Genomic DNA, 18,903 nt, shown 5'->3' with positions numbered 1-18,903 from the left:
ACAACAACATGGAGCTATCCTAATTTTCGCTACAAAGCTGTGAATAATTGACAAAGCCCAACAATACAAAATAATTTATCACCTGCAACACTGAATTTTAAGATACAGCTTTTTGAACTAAACAACCTTTTTCCATTGTATTCATACATTTTGTCTATTTTTGATGTTCAAAACACAGTGAAGATTTTACAAGTTTTATTCCGTACAGGAAGAAAACATTTAACCAACAAACTGCCGGGAACCTTTGACCCATTCCTGACGTAACATTATTGGTCAGGTCACGTGACGTATTTCAACTTGAGTAGGATCAGACTCGAAGAACATACCAAAAGCATGATGGAATGAGCTTTTAGTTTTACAAAAAGAGTGTGTAAAAATCTTCAGTTTTCCAGTGTTTCTGTTTCTTCATACGGAGTGGAGTACACAGTATCTCTATCAACCCTTCACCAGAAACCTCTCACCAAAGCAACACCTCTTCAAACGAAATCTTTTGAATTTGTACAATTCTTTGGCAGGAAAACTGATAACAGGAATAGAAAAAAAATCCTTAGCATCTGTAATCTTATTATAACTTACGCAGTTCTGTGCCTGAAGGTACTGTAAATGTTAACATCAGGCAACAACACTTGTAAAGGTACCGTATGTAAGATCAGGGCAATATAGACAGTAGAGTTGTTGATTATTATAAGTTTCAGAAACTCAGCAGATCCTGCGAAGCTCATCTTTTAACAGTTAAAAAACACATCAGAAATATGAAATAATAACTACACGTCTTATGATAAAACCTGTCTGAAGATGACTTTGGTGGGATGTGTCACAGTTATCACATGTGCTATGTGATAAGAAAAACCTGCCTTACAATTTATGCCCAGGGCAGGTACCGGTGGCGCCATGACAAGGTGTTGTCGACCATTGCTAGCATTCTAGAAGTAGAGAGGAGGAAGAAGCGTCATGTGGAGGCGAAACGCGCGCCAGTCATGGCGTTTGTTTGAGAGGGTGAGAAGAGTCGTCGTCCTGCAACAGAAAGAGCAGCATCGAGCATACTACAGAAGGCGAGAGCATGGGAGCTGAAGGTAGATTTGGGGAGAAGGTTGCACTTCCCCTCAGTAGTCCAGACAAACTTACGGCCTGACGCAGTACTATGGTCAGAAGAAGGGAAGAAGATCATACTGATCGAGCTAACAGTGCCGTGGGAGGAGAGGTGTGAGGAGGCACATGAGAGAAAGGCGAGCAAGTACCACGACTTGCTCCAGTGCTGCAGAGAGAAAGGATGGCAGTCGTGGCTGTTCCCAGTAGAAGTAGGGTGCCGAGGTTTCCCAGCTCAGTCTACATGGAAGCTACTAACAGCATTGGGAATAACGGGAAGAGCAAGAAAGAACGCAGTGCGTAGTATAGGAGAAACAGCGGAGGCTGCATCATGCTGGGTGTGGAGGAAAAGGGAGGAAGTTAGCTGGAAGCCGGGAGGAGCGGACGGGTAGTGGGTTGGCCACCACTGCTGGACCCGACAGAAGGAGGATGTTACGGATAAGGGTCGAAACATCCAATGAGAGCTGATCCGTCTGATGACGTCCGCGACCTCCCCGAGTGACGGCACTCCACTCATCCCTGAAGGTGAGTGGAGTTTAAAGGCATCATTGATGTATTTACCAACTGTTGATTAAATTTTGATTTTTGATCAGGGTGTCCCACTGTAATGTCCAAGCAAGCAGAAGGCCTATTCTCTGTGCTTAACGTCTGTTTTGCAGCATTGATATTCTTTTCTGATGCTTCATTTATACAACAATGTGCCTTGAATATTTTTTTTACATATGTCTGGAGATTGGACCAACTGAGCAACTTAAGAGTCTACTTTAACGCCCACATTTAGTGTAGAGTGATGCATTTAAAGTACTCTCATAACAATTTAACAGCCTCAACTCAATGTACACATAATTAAAACCACTGCACAGCAGGAAAAAAAGCATTCCAGTCCATTCTTGCCTGAAATACATGTACTAGCTACAAGAGATATCTGCTTACTGGTGTATTGCAAATGGACCAAAAAAAGCAGCAACCGGAAATATTGCAAAAGTTCACGTCAATTAGATTTAGCGTTTTCACTTTCACATACGAGTACAGAATATATATATATATAATATGTATAATATATATATCTCACACATCACAATCTCAGAAACCTGTGGTATTCCGTTGGCCATACATACATGTATAAAACTGTTAAAATTCTCTATGAAATCTACCTTCAACTTCCCTGATCAACTCTTATAATCTCATTACAGTAAGTCCTGGGCAGCTTGCAGTCTTGATTGGGCAAACAAAATGTTTTCATGTCTCTTATTGGTGGATTCAAACCGTTGGACCAATCAGCGGTCCTGTTCCCTGTTGGCCCGTGTCAGGGACCGGGTACGAGGTCTGCTGTAGACTGTCAGATTTTCTGCACCTCTGGTTGCCTAGACAACAAACACAACAACAACAACAAATTATTGTTTATTCAAAATAAACACAGTCTGGATGCGGTCAGACACATATCTCAGGAAATTTTTGTGGTCTTTGGGAGATGTTTGGAATCATGGTTGGCTATTATATATGATATTGTCTTCATCTAATGTTTTCTAAACTTGACTCTCCTCATTTCAACTATACTTATTTACTGTCCCTCCACTTTTTTTTTTGTAATTTCATTACAGAAAAATGATAAACATTCTTCAGAAGGTTCAGTTCTAAATTTAAAAAGAGAAAAGAAAAGGCACCTTATAGTCAATCTTATTACTGAATCTTCATCAGTTAATGCAAATTTGAGGTATTCTAAGGTTTAAGAAAAAGGCATGAAACGGATTTGATACAAATACAATGTTACCTGTCTGAGTGTTATAAAAGTAATTCTGTACCAACTTGCCAAGTTAGTTTTTCCAAGATACATTTTGCATCATATTTGCAGCTGTTTGCAACACAATGTAACAAGTTGAACATGCAAAGCAAGCAATAGCCGATTTCTTTCAAGAGTGATCAAATATAGCAGATATAATAGCCGTTTTCTAACTGTCCTACATTTTAAAGATGATTATGCTGACAACACTATCTAATATCTTAAGCATGAATTTTCAAAAGTGCATATCATAAATGTGCATAGATAATACATACACTATATATCAGCTACATGTATGCTTGAGTGCAAGAAGATACTGAAATTAATGATTATTATTAATAATCATGCAGTGCAGGCTAGCAAAGTTGGCATGCAGCACATGTCTGGCATGCAGCACATGTCAATCAGCAACAGCGCCCGGCAACAGTTACCATAACAACGGTTACCATGACAACGGTTACCGCGTTAATGGTTACCATGACGACGGCTACATGAAACGGTGACATACCCAGGGTTACCATGGCTACGGTACATGCTGTAGTCATTGGGCCTTTTTGTCGCCGTGAGTCGCTGAGTTTTGGGAGTTTTTCACGCTGGCCCCGTTCTACAGAACACCGTGATGATGATGGTGGTGGTGATTAATTAATTCATTAATTAGAACACATGTCGTTATAGAGCCGTTAGGGAGTTTGTAACTGAGGCTACACCAACTTGATTAGTAAATGTTTCTTTGACAAGGTTCCGTCAAAAAGCTGAACTTTGCGAAAAATTATTTTGAGAAGTAATACATTTATTTGTTACATAATGTTCAATCAGTAGAGATCAGTAGAGATATCCATCATAACATAAACCCCTAGCAACAAAGGGAAGCTTACATGATGTCAATTTGGATCATGAGTCTTCTTTGGCATCAAAGTCTACATTTCCTATTCAACCTGCTATTCCTGAATTTCCTTCAGCATCCAACAAACAACTCCAATCAAGTTGGTGTTACCCTTCCCCTTATTAACCCTTGTACCACCGAGGGGAGCCTGGACACTGACCTCTTGCCGTATGACTTATGGAATGCTGGGATTGAAGTAGGCCATGCGAGAAACTTCTCTGTCTGAAAAACCCCCGAGATGATTGGTCGGAAGGAATTTTTGAAACTCATTAATTCATGAACATTCAGTTTAGTCCCTTTATTATACTAGTTTCAATTTCACTGCTATTTCAGAAAAGCAATTGCAATTTGTTCCAAAGAAGTAAAAGTAAAGATACAACAAAATGAATGATCATCATAATGTAGTGATGCTGAAGAAGAGTGATGGATGTCACTCGAAATGTCCGGAAGTAAATATCAGTTTTTTATCCAATTGTGGACTCAGAGATTGAATTGTATTTGAATATTTCTTTACCTGGATGTCTACTGTAACCTTCATAAATGAAAGTTATCTTTGATGTATAGTTTGAAAACCCTTTATGCATCATTGTGTGAGTTTCTATGTAAGGACACCCATAGTCTGTGTACGTTCATCACGCTCAAAAGACGCGTAGAGTTTTTGATATGGCAGCTTACCATTTGGCTCTTCAACATTGACTACAGGGCTCGAAATACCACCTGTATATGCAGGTTAGTGCAGGTACAATTGGAGCTGCGCAGGTATTTCTGGTGTCTACCTGCACCTAACCTGCACTGGTCATGTACTGGGTTTTATACATAAATGTTCTACGATGTAGGTGTATGTGGATTGTTATTAGCTGCATTGATAAAGTAGGAAAGAAAAAAATAGAAATGCATGGTTCATGATCAATTCAATTTTAGTACGATTCATGATTCCTAAGTTCAGAGTGGTGCAGGTAAAATTTGTCTGGTGCAGGTAATTTTCAATGTTGCCTGCACCAGTGCAGGTATGCAGGAAAAAGTATTTCGAGCCCTGAACATTGACTAGAAACCATGGAAGAATCAGAGAAGTTACACCTTCGCCTGTATTTTTCGGAAAAATTTTATGATTTACGCTGTAACTGACTGTTGACATGTCATACATGATGAACTTAGAAAGCATCATTTACACCAACTTACATGGAGGGAAATACTTGAACTACATTGTTGTATCCTGATGACCTCCTTTAGTCATGATAGGATGCATAAATATATTAACTGTAGAAATGACAAAGGATGAAAAATTACAGAAAGAAACTCTCTATGACGGTGAACTGGAACAAAAAGTGCAGCCCCTGAGCTAGAATTTAGAAACGAAATGTAATCAAATGAAATAAAAAGTAAAAAGTTCGTGTGCATGCAGTGTCTACGGGACAAGCTACACTTTTCCCCGAACTACTGCTACAAATGTCATCTTGCCCTGTTAATTATCTTCACATGGTTTGTTGCCATTTTTTTTGTTAAACCTCCTGGTTACATACATCTGTCACACTGAACAACAGTGTGAATCACTTTGTGAGATCTCTAGTACAGAACCCCCAGGTATGCACTGACTATTAGATATACAGTGGAAGCCAGTTAATTGCACATCGGATCAACGCACACTTCGGTCAATTGCACGGAATCTCAAAATCCCGTTGCGGTGTGGTCCAACTGGGTAACTTCGCATAATCGCACACGCCGGATAATTGTACGAAATTCGCTGGCAAATTGGGTGTGCAATTAAGCGGCTTCCACTGTACATTTGTACAGTGCATTACATGTTATACACAGTGGGACAATTGGAGACCTCTTTAGACCAGGCCAGTCTCCAGCTTTAATCTTTATTCTGTCCCACTCATTGTTTGGGAGCTCATCTTGTTGATTTGCTGTTTAAAATTTGTCATTCTTAGCCTTAGGAAAATATATTTTCATCAATATTGTGCCAATTGCAGCTCAGATTTTGGGGCCGGACTAAGTATATTTTCTTTCCTATCGAATATGTTCTGGACGGAAGGACAGGTACTAGAGACAACTCTGTTTCAGACACAATTTTCAGGGTGACAGACACGTGCAACCTGGCGGCATGTTAGTGATGTATTTCCAGTTTTCAGGTTTTCTTATAGCATTTCTAAGCCCTGCCCCAGCATATATAAGTCCTACCCCAACACCTACCTTGCTCACGTTCCCACTGTTGAGCCCCTTTTTTGAGGGTTTGCTGGTGATGTTGAAACAGTAGATGTCCAGGTGGTCACAGATCTGCAGACACACCAGGCAGCAGTACTGCACCAGGTCAAAGGTCACAAATATCTGCAGAGAGGTCAGAGGCTAAAGGTTAGAAGCTGCAGGAAACGGTGGTCAGAAAATGTGGCATAGCCTAATAGATGCTACAGAATACTGATGTGGAAAAATGTAGGCAGTGATTCTTTTCTTTTCTTTTTTTAGATTTTTGCCAATGTGTTCCAATAAAAACAGATACAAGAACATAGTGTGTCAGCATAAAGGCGACCTAGGTTTGGTATGTCTGTCACATCAAATATTATACATACATTAATACACATCTAGGACACGATGCACTCCTAATTATCTACTGACCAAACATACCTGGAACACAAATTAGTGATTATTTTTATTCATTTACTTACCAAACTTATCCATAGAACGATGTACTCGTTGATAAAACTGTTGAAGTACTGGTCCAGGAACAGCAGTCCAGGGCCAATCATCGACGAGTCAAACATCGTCATCTCACTTTTCGTCATATGTGCAATCTGCAAACAGGACAAGGAAATTTAAAGAAAATGTCTGACTGTGATAACAAAGCTTTGTATTGTGTTTATGAAGGTTAGACATCCGCTAGGGTGCCTATTAAAGCATTTGCACGAACCCTACAGTATGAAATTTGTAGAAAAATTATGTGATACCCCCAAATCACTATCCAAAAACGCACGAATCTTCTGAAAATCGTAAAAATCACTATGCAAAATGCACAAATCTTCTGAAAATCGTACAAATCACAATGCAAAATGCACAAATCTTCTGAAAATCGTACAAATCACTATGCAAAATGCACAAACCTTATGCAATAGGCAGGAGCATTATTAGATTTGCAAGAACCTTATGCAAAAAGGCGTTGGGAGAAGGTATGATTTTGAGCGCTTCTACCCGTAATACTTAATAGTAACTTACTACCAGTTTGTTGGTGATTTTGCCTGAGAAAGGCAGTACTTACTACCAGTTTGTTGGTGATTTTGCTTGAGAAAGGCAGTACTTACTACCAGTTTGTTGGTGATTTTGCCTGAGACAGGGACGTACTTACTACCAGTTTGTTGGTGATTTTGCTTGAGAAAGGCAGTACTTACTACCAGTTTGTTGGTGATTTTGCTTGAGAAAGGCAGTACTTACTACCAGTTTGTTGGTGATTTTGCTTGAGAAAGGCAGTACTTACTACCAGTTTGTTGGTGATTTTGCTTGAGAAAGGCAGTACTTACTACCAGTTTGTTGGTGATTTTGCCTGAGACAGGGACGTACTTACTACCAGTTTGTTGGTGATTTTGCTTGAGAAAGGCAGTACTTACTACCAGTTTGTTGGTGATTTTGCTTGAGAAAGGCAGTACTTACTACCAGTTTGTTGGTGATTTTGCCTGAGAAAGGCAGTACTTACTACCAGTTTGTTGGTGATTTTGCCTGAGACAGGGAGTACTTACTACCAGTTTGTTGGTAATTTTGCTTATGAGACAGGCAGTACTTACTACCAGTTTGTTGGTGATTTTGCCTGAGACAGGGAGTACTTACTACCAGTTTGTTGGTGATTTTGCTAGAGAAAGGCAGTACTTACTACCAGTTTGTTGGTGATTTTGCCTGAGACAGGGAGTACTTACTACCAGTTTGTTGGTGATTTTTCCTATGCTCATGCCGAACATGAGCAGATAGAGGCAGGGGTGGTTCTGGAACAGGCCCATGGAGGATTTCTTGTAGATCATCAGAGCCAGGACGATGGGGAACAGGATCGGGAACCCCGGCGAGAGGACACTCGTACCCTGTACAGGGAGAAATCGTAAAAGTTGATTAAGAAAATGATTGAAAAACAGGGGTAGGCTTGGATGCTCTATAGACTAGCATGGTTGCTTTCCAACTGGAACTGCAGAAGTTGTTCCTTATTGACTTTGAAATAGGTTTTGGAATGAAGCGATTCAGAATCTGACTAGAGTGCTGCTTCTTGCAGCAATACATGTATGTAGTTAATGTATGTAAATCAACCCGTTATGAACAGAGATGAGGGGGGATACAAACTTCTTCACGTTTGGGATTGTGTTCTCACCACAAAGAAGTGCCACCTGCATTGGCCATATAGAGTGGCGAGAAGCAGCACTTATAATGTACAGTCAGAAGCACCTACATTGTTGTACTAGAATATCTCTGATAGGCATCAAAACAACATGATAAGCACTCAAGACTTTAATAGTAGATAGTGTAAAAGAAATCTCTGATATAATCACCGCTACTGTTGAGCCGTTTTTCCCTGCTCCGCCCTTCAGGATAGTCTGGAAGTTCCCCCAGACTGTCCACGTGGAGAGAGACGTGGAACAGATCACTGCGATCACACGGACAGACAAACCCACCAGGGGGACCTGCGGGAGGGGGGCAGACAGCAACATGCTGAAATCCTTATTGGTCTCCTTGAATAGTTTCTTCCAGTCAGGGTAAAATCACTGGTTAGGCTAAGGTCACATTTCCAAACCGGGGCCCGGCCGGAGCAGCTTTCAGGAGGGAAAATAATTATATAAAAGACATGAAAATGCAGAAAATGTAAACATAAGATTCATGGGTATAAATTGTGTAACGCTAGTTCACCTTTATCCGCAGGGTAACCTACATTCGTTGTGTTTACTAACATGGTATTAAGGGACGGACGGTGGTTTCAAGTTGTAATGCCTTCAAAATATTGTAGTTTGAGACTCTCGTGCGTCGACTTGATATCCCTAACTACCCATTTCTGACAGCAACGGATATAGGTTACCCCGCGGATAAAGGTGAACTAGCGTTACATTTCTAGGTACATTTTGTACACATAAATTTCTAATTTTTCGTTTCTTTAAACATCCTGACCAGGCTCCGGTCGGGGAAAGTAACCCAAGCCTAAACAAACTCATTTACATCCGCCAACTTACATTATAATCACCTTCCAACATTTCAGTGACCGTCAGCTAACTTTCTCAGGGCAATACAAATGTATACTATCAGACTGATTTTACCTTGAAGTTAAGTGGGACAAACTCTGTCACATTTGGGAACATACATGTATCTTTACATTGCAGCAGGGTTGTAGCCAGCCAGAAATCATTTTCCGTCCCCTCAATTTGGCACAGGGTCCGGGGGCATGCTCCCAAGGAAAATTTAGAAATCTAGACCCTCTGAAATGCTATTTCCTCCATTTTGAGGGTTGAATTTTGCTCACAGAGGACTGAATGGGCAAATTTTTTTCAGTCCCCAGTTACAAAATTCCTTCAAAGGACTGAAGGACGGGTGCTGGCTAAAACCCTGCATTGCAGCTGTGACTTCTTGCAACAGTGGGAAGTAGAACCGGCCAATACACGTACTGACCTAAGGTGACAGACGGCCACTGAAAAGTCGTCAGGTGATTGGTAATGAGTACTTTACCTTACTTGTAGTAAAAAGAATTTTAATTTGTTATCCATTGTTCATTTGTGTCTGCATGAAATGTGATTGTTTACTTGCAGTAAATTCGAGTCATATTTCATCTACATTCAGAAGTTTCAAGCAATACACCAATCAGAAACCTATAGTATACAATCGTTATTACTAATTAGAAAGCTTGTTATTTTGAATTCATAGATTAGAATAGGAATCATTTATAAGTAAGTGATGATTTGCAGGGTTTTAACTTTGTGGATTAGGGAGGGTCATTTGGTTTTATTCAAGAATAGGCAGAAAAGTTTAAGTAGTAAATTCTTACTTGCAGGATACTATATGTTGGGCAAGAGGGATAAGGGGTGAATTTCTATCATTAATTGTCATAAATGTGGTAGGAAGGGAGAAACCAGCACAGTTTCATATAGGACAAATTTCTTTTTTTTTTCTTTTAAATTTTTGGGGCAGTCCAACAAGGAACAAGAGGTCTCAATGTCAAAAAAATATTTAAATGAACGCTGTCCAAAAATGCAATCAAACTCTGGCATGTGCATGCAGAAAAACCTTCTTGGTAGAATGCCAAACGGAAGGTAAATGGGCTAACAATGCTTATTGTTAAGTACACTTTAAACCCATGTGTTTGAACTGTTTTTAAAATGTGGCAGTTACATAATCATACACACATACTGTACATGCACACAGCCGAATGCTAACATACAAACTGCAAAATGTTAACTTTGTAATTAAGAAGGTATGAGTGAATCCTTTTCAACATAGTATTACATTTGTGCATGTGACAGACTAAAGACTACAAGCAGTCAACTTGAATTGAGTTAATACATTTGGTAAGTAAATGTTTCATGAAGGTATTCTAGTTCTGTCATCAACAAAGTTAATTGTTAACACATGTTGCAAAAACACGACCATGGCCATCTGCAAACTTAATCAAGTTCATGGAGCTGGTGTTAACAACAAAGGGATGCAATATAACCACAACCGTCATTATGTTCGAGTTTTAAAGTCTAAGATAAAAATCTTAACATGATGACACAAAAACCACATGACTACCACTACTAGGAAAGCCCCAATGCAAGATGTTGGCATAGATGTATGTTTCTCAATGCTCACGAATCTTCCAGTGTGACATTGATTCTGTCTTCATTAAGCGATGTAGTGGGGCTTTCCAAATAGACTAACACAACAACTCTCACTACAGATAGCCTGGGTACCATCCGAAGAGTAGTTCGCTCCAGCGTTCCTTTCATACTATATATTACACTGTTTCTTCTAGCTCTGACATTTATTATACACTTCTATATAATTTATATACATCACTTCTCTGCTGTTGCGTCTGGGGTCCTGGAGCACGTTTCCGTCTGGTATAGTCCAAAGTTTGGACAAGGGTGCTGATTGGTCCCTACACATGAGCAAATAAAGGAATGGCTTCAAGTGATCGTTCGAACAGGTTTTCCAACATCGGACAAGTCCTATGTCTGCTTGCAGGATGGCCTGTCGTCATCGAACAAGCGCTCAAGAACCCATTCCTTAATTCGCTCATAACCTGGCGTAACCACCAAACGGTTTGAATGTGCAGGTCCCTAGACGGATAGCAGAAGCAATTATTAGGAGCGAACTTCTATCCAGATGGTACCCAGGCTACACTACACATGCATCACACAAAAATCATGCAACCATGCAACAACATCAACCACGGATTAAAAAAGAAAAAAATCCATAGAAAAAAAAGAAGACCCAGAGTACCTTGTTGAACCAGATCGAAGTACCGAAAACGGCAGAAACTATATGTATGGCCATGATGAGAATCTGGGCTTCAGTAACATTGATGCTGGGGAACAGGGGTGGGGAGGGGGGTAAAGGTCAGAGGTGAGAAGAGAGCAGGCAGAAATCATCGTTCTCAGGTCGTAGGAAGACGGGAGACAATCTTAAAGTTTGCAATGATAGGTATTGGTTGATTAGTTCAGTTCATCCTCTGTGAGGTGAGATCACAGTTTCCACAAATCTGTCCAAATTGGTTGATTGGTTGTCAAATTAATAGTTTTGCATTAGATCAAAAATTGCCGTTCCATTCTTGACCTGTAATTATCATGAAATAATTTTGAGTCAAAGTTTAATATGCGTAGATTCGATGTGACTTCTGTCTCCCATCCTTCTACATGTGCATACATGTACATGTTACATTCTTAAAACTGTGTGGCATACATATGGAGTACCCTTTGGTTTATGTTCAAGTACACTTGGCATGTTTCCACCTATTCTTAAAAGGTCATAAAATTAATCACAAAAACAATGTCTACACTTAGCATAACGAACTGAAAAATTACAACAAGTTTCTGACAATTACAAATTTGCTCTTATTTTGCAGAATGTTTTTACATCCATAGGCTGACTGATGAAGCGAAAATCTTGCATGCAAAAATTAGGGCAAAATTGACTCTTTACTTATGTTATCCTCTTTATACTCATAACACATGATAGACCAAAGGGTTCTCCCATGGATGCCAGCCTCCTCAGTCTGTTCTCCTACCTGCATCCCCCAGAACTCATGGCCCAGGACCATGCTCATTAAGAACAGCATTATCACTCCAAACTGAGTTTCTGTCACATCAAAACTGTGGACAACAGGGCAGGCCAGTTACGCACGGAACACAGGATATTTCCTCATCTTGTACAGTATCTAAAATGCAATGGTTCCTTAAAATTTTTAAGCACAATGTACAAGAGGGTTACGATAGAGGTACACATGATCTTATAGTTATACACTTAACGCTAGTTCAACTTTTTCCGGCGTAACCTATATCAGTTTTTTTTTTTACAGGGTATTCAGAAATATCAAGTTGATGGAATGTAGTTTCAAATTGCAATACTATCAAAATACAATGTTTAAAAGCAACGGGTATAGGTTACCCAGTGGATAAAGGTGAACTAGCGTTATATTCAAGGGATGTGCTCAATGTACTTAGTACTGGTACTTAATTCTATAGTGCTTTCATGGTTGGAAATACAAATCTTAAAAATCTCATATGTTAAAAAGGTTCTTTCAATTCCTGATGCAGATACATATATCAATATGTAATATCAAAGGGAAATATCCGAATATACATTGTACACATGTATTAGAATTAATAAACAAACAAACAAACAAATGTACAGTAAGAGAAAATCAGTATATTGTACACTTACTAGCCAAATTTGAGTGTGCCCGACACGTATGTCTGCCAGTGCGCGCAGTAGAAGACAAAGACGGCGTTGAAAAACGTGATGAACATGAGGTCTGGGTTGTCTCCCATCGTCATGGCACAGCATGTCGCCACTCCAACAAACACTGGGAAAGGAACGGGGGGAAAGTATTACCATCACGCAGGACTTCCATTAGGATGTACATGTATACACAAGCCATTGTCCACTGATCATTGTGCTTGTCAAAAAGAGCTAGGGGAATTTCCCGGATATAGTAAATCTGTAAATATTGTACATAGCATCTGTCCTCTCTGTCATGACCCGTGGAAGACTACAATGTGACACTGTAGCTCTTCAGTGAGCTAAAACTGGATCGAGATCACTTTCCTTTTTCCATGTGATCACCAGCTGTATGAGTAAAGGTTGGCCTGGACCGAGCATCCAGGCAAACTGCATTACTCTGTGCTCAGGCTAGGTGGCACTTCTTAAAATTCCAGCGGTATTTTTAGCCCATGTTAGTTTTTTAAAAACAGGAACATTGTCATTAAAAGAGGAGCATTGAAAAGGAAATTGCATACATTTGCTAATACGCCCTACTGTAGGTCTGTTATGGTTGTTTATTTGTTTGTTTGCTTGTTTGTTTGTTTTCCTCTGACCTGTTGATATGGAGTCGCAGCCGTGATCGAACAGCTCCCCGAGCGGCGTGCTGCTGCCGGTCCGGCGGGCCTGCTTCCCGTCGATCGCGTCTAACGACTGGTACAGGAACAACCCCACGGCACAGGACATGTACACCCACGCTGGGGCCTGTAACACATAGATACACACAACATGTACACCCATGCTGAGGTCTGCAACACACGGTATGTACACCCACGCTGGGACCTGTAACACATAGCTACACCCATGCTGGGGCCTGTAGCGCACATGGCACTCACGGTACTAGTATGTACACCCATGCTTGGGCCTGTAACACACAGATACACAATGGATGTGCAGCCATGCTGGGGCCTGTACAGGCTGTAGCACAAAGTCATGTTAACCCGTCTTGTACACCGGTGCTGGAGTCTGTACACACCCACACTGGATCACACATCGGATATCTGTACCTGCATAGAGTTCTGACTTCCTACACAAAGAATGTATCCCTGTTACCTTCATAAACATCATGGGAGGGAATGACCTGCTCTGGAATTAGTTAGCAAAATCATGTGGAGAAGAGGTCCTCAATCAGGCCTCCCTACCTGTTACTGTTACATGTTGTTGTACATGTTTCAAAGCTTCAGGGTATGAGTGTGCATGCAAAAAGCTCTGCCCATGTCCTTGGCAAGCCAAGGCCACAGGGGAGGAGTCAGTGTGCTGAAATATTGGCTCAGTCAGGCCCCCATAGGTTACTTATGAATACTATAGCCTGCTGTTGTACATGTTGCAAAGCTTCGGGGTATGAGTATGCATGCAAACATTCTGTGGATGTCCCTGGCAAGAGAAGGCCACGGGGAGGAGCCAATATGTGTTAAAATATTGCCTCAGTCACTGACATGACCCCATAGGCACATGCAAACAATGGGCTAATGTAGCTTCAATGAATTCAACATTCAATGCTAGTTCACCTTAATCCGTTGCTTTACCATTTTTAAAAACAATAGATATAGGTTATCCCACTGATAATGATGAACTTATGTTACACTGTTTAGTGAGTGTATATAATTATGTATCAATTGATTTTACAGTTATCTCATTATTAGCTCTTTAATAGACCTGCTGCGGGACATGAACACAAAGGACAGCTTTGTCAAGAACCTCTACTACTAGTCTAGAGGCTTCATGTAACGCTACATAATGCCTGATGAATAAATGTCAGCTTCATGTTATGTTTCGAACACAAGATGTTGCAGTTTCCAACAAAAGGCGCAGGACATGATTTTTTTATCGATTTTGACTTACACAACACAATCATTTCAATATGTAGTTAACAAAGCCAACATTGAATCAAGGGAATAATGCCTTTGGACAATATTCAACTTGTGAAAGGTTCAAAGGTCAACGACCTACAGGCTGTTTCACACATACCACAGGGTCATGTGAAAATGACTCACACTCAGCTTGACTTATTCAAGGTCACAGATAGGGTCTTTTCAAACCTTTCATTCAACCGATTTTCACTCAAAAACTTTTTATATTTCAGCCATACATAGTATGGTGAAATATATTGTATTCGTAATGTTTCTTTCTTCTTTCTCCTGTCAAATCTTCAAAGTGATTCATCTCCGCCGTTCCTGGACCGAATGACCCTGGACCGAATGACCTTGATGCTTTTTTCTCAGTTTTTTCATATCTGCCTCTAAAATGATTTTATTGAGATTTTTTTGGTCAATTTTAGACCAAAACTGTATATTTTGGCCCCTGTACCCTGGTATTACAACCAAATGAGCTGAAATTTGACAGAGATGTGCCTTGATAATGCCCCCATATAAATTCGATAACACTTTTGGTGTACAGTACAACAAAATGCTTATTTTTGCGATTTTTTGACCAATTTTTGACCAAAAAAGGACACTTTTGGCCCCTGTACCCTGGTATTACAACCAAATGAGCTGAAATTTGACAGAGATGTGCCTTGATAATGCCCCCATATAAATTCAATAACACTTTTGGTGTACAGTACAACAAAATGCTTATTTTTTCGATTTTTTTTACCAATTTTTGACCAAAAAAGGACACTTTTGGCTCCTGTACCTTGGTATTGCAACCGAATGAGCTGAAATTTGACACAGATGTGCATTGATAATACCTTCATATAAATTCAATAACACTTTTGGTGTATAGTGCAACAAAAGGCTTATTTTTTTGCGATTTTTGGCCAATTTTTGACCAAAAAAGGACACTTTTGGCTCCTGTACCCTGGTATTACAATTAAATGACCTGAAATTTGGTATAGATAGGCATTAGATACTTGGTAACAAGATTCAAGTAAAATTTTTGACATAAACAACTTTAAAATGATTAATTTTGGCACTTTTCTGAGGGGAAATTTGTTTTCTTTTGGCCTCCTGACGTGACCTTCCGTGACCCCGCACAGAGCCACACCTGTGCGCGTCAGCCGGAGAGTTGATTGAATCAAAGACCTAGCCAATCAGCGAAGAGGAGGCCAAAGGCTAATTAATATTCATAAGCGGGGCCTCATGATCCCGTATATAGCAGTGTTCCCGCCAGGGGGAGCGAAGCCCGCCTAAGGCTCTCGCATTTTACACTATTCAGAAGGCTTTATATTGTATCAGTTCTTAGGGGCATATCTATGATAATCGCAGCAGTCACTTAACTTCTCTTCAGGAGTTTAGCGTAACACTATTTCAGGTCAAACCGTCAAAGGCAACTAAAAACAAACTTTAACGTTACTGAGTTCAACAGTACTTATAACTTGTTCTCCGAAGTTGAAACGCTAGCGATGGTATTTTCGCTGCGCTGTTAGCTCCGTGCGACTGTTGTTGACGGTCTTATAACGGTATATTTTGCACCCCTGTACCCTGGTATGAGTAACATTTGGTATAGATAGGCATAAGATAGTTGGTAAAATGATCCAAGTAAAATTTTTGGCTTAAAGTACTGTAAAAGGCTTAATTACAGCACTTTTTTTAGGGGAAATTGGTTTTCTTTCGTTCTCCATGCCATGATCTTTCGGACGTTCACCCCACAGAGCCGACATCTGCACCTGCGTCTAGCCGGCAGGAAGAGTTAATTCAATTAATAGTTCAGCCAATCAGCGAAGAGGAAAGCGAAGGCTAATTAATATTCATAAGCGGGACCACACAATACGTTAACTTGAAGACTCAGGCCGTACAGACTTCTCGCCAGGGGACCCAGGTGGGCGAAGCCCCCCCGGAAGCTCTTGCATTTTAGACTATTGAGAAGGCTTCTTTTATCAGTTTTTTTAGGGCCATATCTACGATAATCGTAGCAGTCACTTACTTCTCTTCAGCAGTTTGACTTTAAAATATTTCGGGTCAAAGCTTCAAAGACAACTAAAACCTCATAAACAACAAACTTTACTTAGCTCAACAGTATACAAAAATATTGTACGGGTTGCCATCCTTAGTTGAAGCGCTTATTTATAGCGCTAGTATCTTCGATGCGCCGTTAGCCGCCGTGCGACTTTTGTTGACGGTCTGATATCCCTACTAGTACGTCGCCGCCTCGCTGATATTCCCACGAACATGTTTCAAGAAAAATACCCAGCAAAAAACGCTGTTCTGCGTCAAATTCTATTCTATAAAACATGTGGGACTCAGTGTTACAGTCTAAATATTTTGTAGAAGCACCGCTGTAGGAAAGAAGGTCCAAGCAATGTAAAACATCACGTAGCATGAAGTTCGCTGTCAACTGGCACACAGCACATGGCTGTTTGAAACCCTAAGTCTAATCAACAGCCGTGTTTGATTGATAGCCGGCGGTCCTTTGATGAAGTCGGCGAAAGGTGCGTTAGTTAGAAAATCTGCGTTTAGTTTTGATACGTAATTATAAGTTAGACAGTGGCGAGAATGATTATTTTCTCATCAATATTTCTCTTCAGAATTATTTGAACTTAATTGTACATCTAAACAATTGGCTTACCTGTGCAATGTTTATATGATTAATGATCATGTGTAACGTATGGCTCCTAGTCAATAGATCAGCATTTTCTCTATAGTGACCACCTGTCTATAGTGGCCACATTTCCTAGTGCTGTTGTTGTTTGACATAAACTTTGAACATTTAAATTGTAAGTAACTTTAAACTGTCAGAGTTTCAGCCCAATAAAACACTCTCAGCGCCAGCCTCGAGGGTATGAACAGACTGACCAGACAGACGAAAATAAATCCTCGAACAAGGTTCAATCGTATCTTCCGGGTCTGGCAGGAAGTTGTTAAACTAAAATAATGATAGGCTCGATGGCTGATTGCATACAAAGTAAAACAGTTTAACAGTTTTACAGCTTGAAGAAAACAAACGCTCCTACAGTACCTGCACCTGCTTGATAATTATTAAATCGTATGCCCTACTTGAATAAAAAAAAGTTCACTGCAATAATGAATGTACCCACATCACAAGGAGCTTATACTTTTTTAAACTTACACCTAGTTATCGTACTGAAAATTGTTAATGACATTACATGAAGTCATTCAACAATTTTCAGTCATGATGAAAATTTTCCGAATGGAAGGTGTGATTATTGTCATTTTCTGAAAAATAGAAGCAAGCTCTGTTTTTACCTGGAATCAATTCACAATACCAGTCCACTTTGGGGGATAATGTACTGTTAAGAGGATGTTCCATTTTTGCGCAGGGGTGATTTGGAACAGTCCAATGTTGCGTGGGAAGGGGTATGGCTGAAATATGCTGTATTTGCTCTTAAGCAAATGTCGGCCTTTCTAGTTAAAATTAAACTCATAATTACACTGAATCTGGAATTTTTTTTCTCTCAAGTATTTCTTGACTGTAAAGACAACGTCTACTCCTTCAATTTAATTCAAAAGGCTGGGCCATCCCCTCCCCTTGCTTTCAACTTTCTACTACATTTTATCCTGGTATGCCACCATATTAGCTCAGCTGCACATTACTTGTACTCAGTAGTAGTCTGTGCAACCAATCGCAGTAGTCTGTGCAACCAATCGGTAGATTTCATGCTAGGTAAATATCCCTCTACGCCTTAGGACATCCTGGATGTAAGTATCAATCAGTATAGCCCAAAATTTGGTACACAAACATAAAACAACCTTGTTTTGTATCTATCACCTACTCTAGTGTGTGTGTATGTGTGCCAGTCAGTGTGTGAGCATGCATGTGTGTAAGTGTGTGTGTGTGTGAGAGAGTATGTGTGTGCAGTGTGAGTCCCACCTCTTCCTTAAAGCCATAGGAGAGTAGTACATGAGCAGTAGTGATGTCACAACGTTGATGATCATGTGTGTGTGTCTGCGCACATGTGTATGCATGCCATGGTGTGTTTGCGCGTGTGTGTGTGTATGCAGTGTAAGTCCCACCTCTTCCTTAGCTGTAGGTTAGTACGTAGTAAGTGTGTTGGTGTGGGTGCAGTGTGAGTCCCACCTCTTCCTTAGCCGTAGGTGAGTAGTACATGAGCAGCAGTGATGTCACCACATTGATAATGAGCCCCACCAGTGTGATGAGGTTCGGAGCCACCCACAGCGGAACTTTCTCCACCAGCCAGCGCCAGAACACCTGCGGACACACGAAGGGGGAAGGATGGGAAAAACAGCCAGAAACATAACGTACAGAACAGTGCAGAATATACAATGTT

At 40.3% G+C, this 18,903-nt stretch overlaps 1 protein-coding gene across 6 annotated transcripts in view; it reads right to left on the bottom strand.

The window, feature by feature from the left end:
* Window positions 1-2,021: 2,021 nt before the first annotated feature.
* The window catches only part of LOC118413871 (cholinephosphotransferase 1-like), a 19,282-nt gene continuing 2,400 nt past the window's right edge, over window positions 2,022-18,903 (bottom strand). The window contains exons 2-12 of one of the 6 annotated variants that reach the window (XR_004830886.1): window positions 18,693-18,824; window positions 13,274-13,421; window positions 12,621-12,762; window positions 11,965-12,049; window positions 8,267-8,398; window positions 7,649-7,807; window positions 6,413-6,538; window positions 5,943-6,077; window positions 4,929-5,006; window positions 3,375-3,470; window positions 2,386-2,450 (exon numbers count right to left, since the gene is read on the bottom strand). Coding sequence is in view for 4 of the 6 variants with exons in the window: in XM_035817472.1 (XP_035673365.1) it covers window positions 2,426-2,450; window positions 3,910-3,971; window positions 5,943-6,077; window positions 6,413-6,538; window positions 7,649-7,807; window positions 8,267-8,398; window positions 11,965-12,049; window positions 12,621-12,762; window positions 13,274-13,421; window positions 18,693-18,824 (1,146 nt within the window). In the remaining 2 variants the exon portion in view is untranslated. Of the gene's footprint in view, window positions 2,451-3,374; window positions 3,471-3,909; window positions 3,972-4,928; window positions 5,007-5,942; window positions 6,078-6,412; window positions 6,539-7,648; window positions 7,808-8,266; window positions 8,399-11,180; window positions 11,266-11,964; window positions 12,050-12,620; window positions 12,763-13,273; window positions 13,422-18,692; window positions 18,825-18,903 lie in introns of all 6 variants that reach the window. The other 5 variants (XR_004830885.1, XM_035817472.1, XM_035817473.1 and 2 more) reach the window with 5 other exon arrangements.

This window comes from Branchiostoma floridae, chromosome 4 (assembly GCF_000003815.2).
Source record: "Branchiostoma floridae strain S238N-H82 chromosome 4, Bfl_VNyyK, whole genome shotgun sequence".
Lineage (NCBI taxonomy): Eukaryota > Metazoa > Chordata > Leptocardii > Amphioxiformes > Branchiostomatidae > Branchiostoma > Branchiostoma floridae.
The sequence above is the reverse complement of the archived record's forward strand: the minus strand, read 5'-3'. Positions and strand labels throughout refer to the sequence as shown.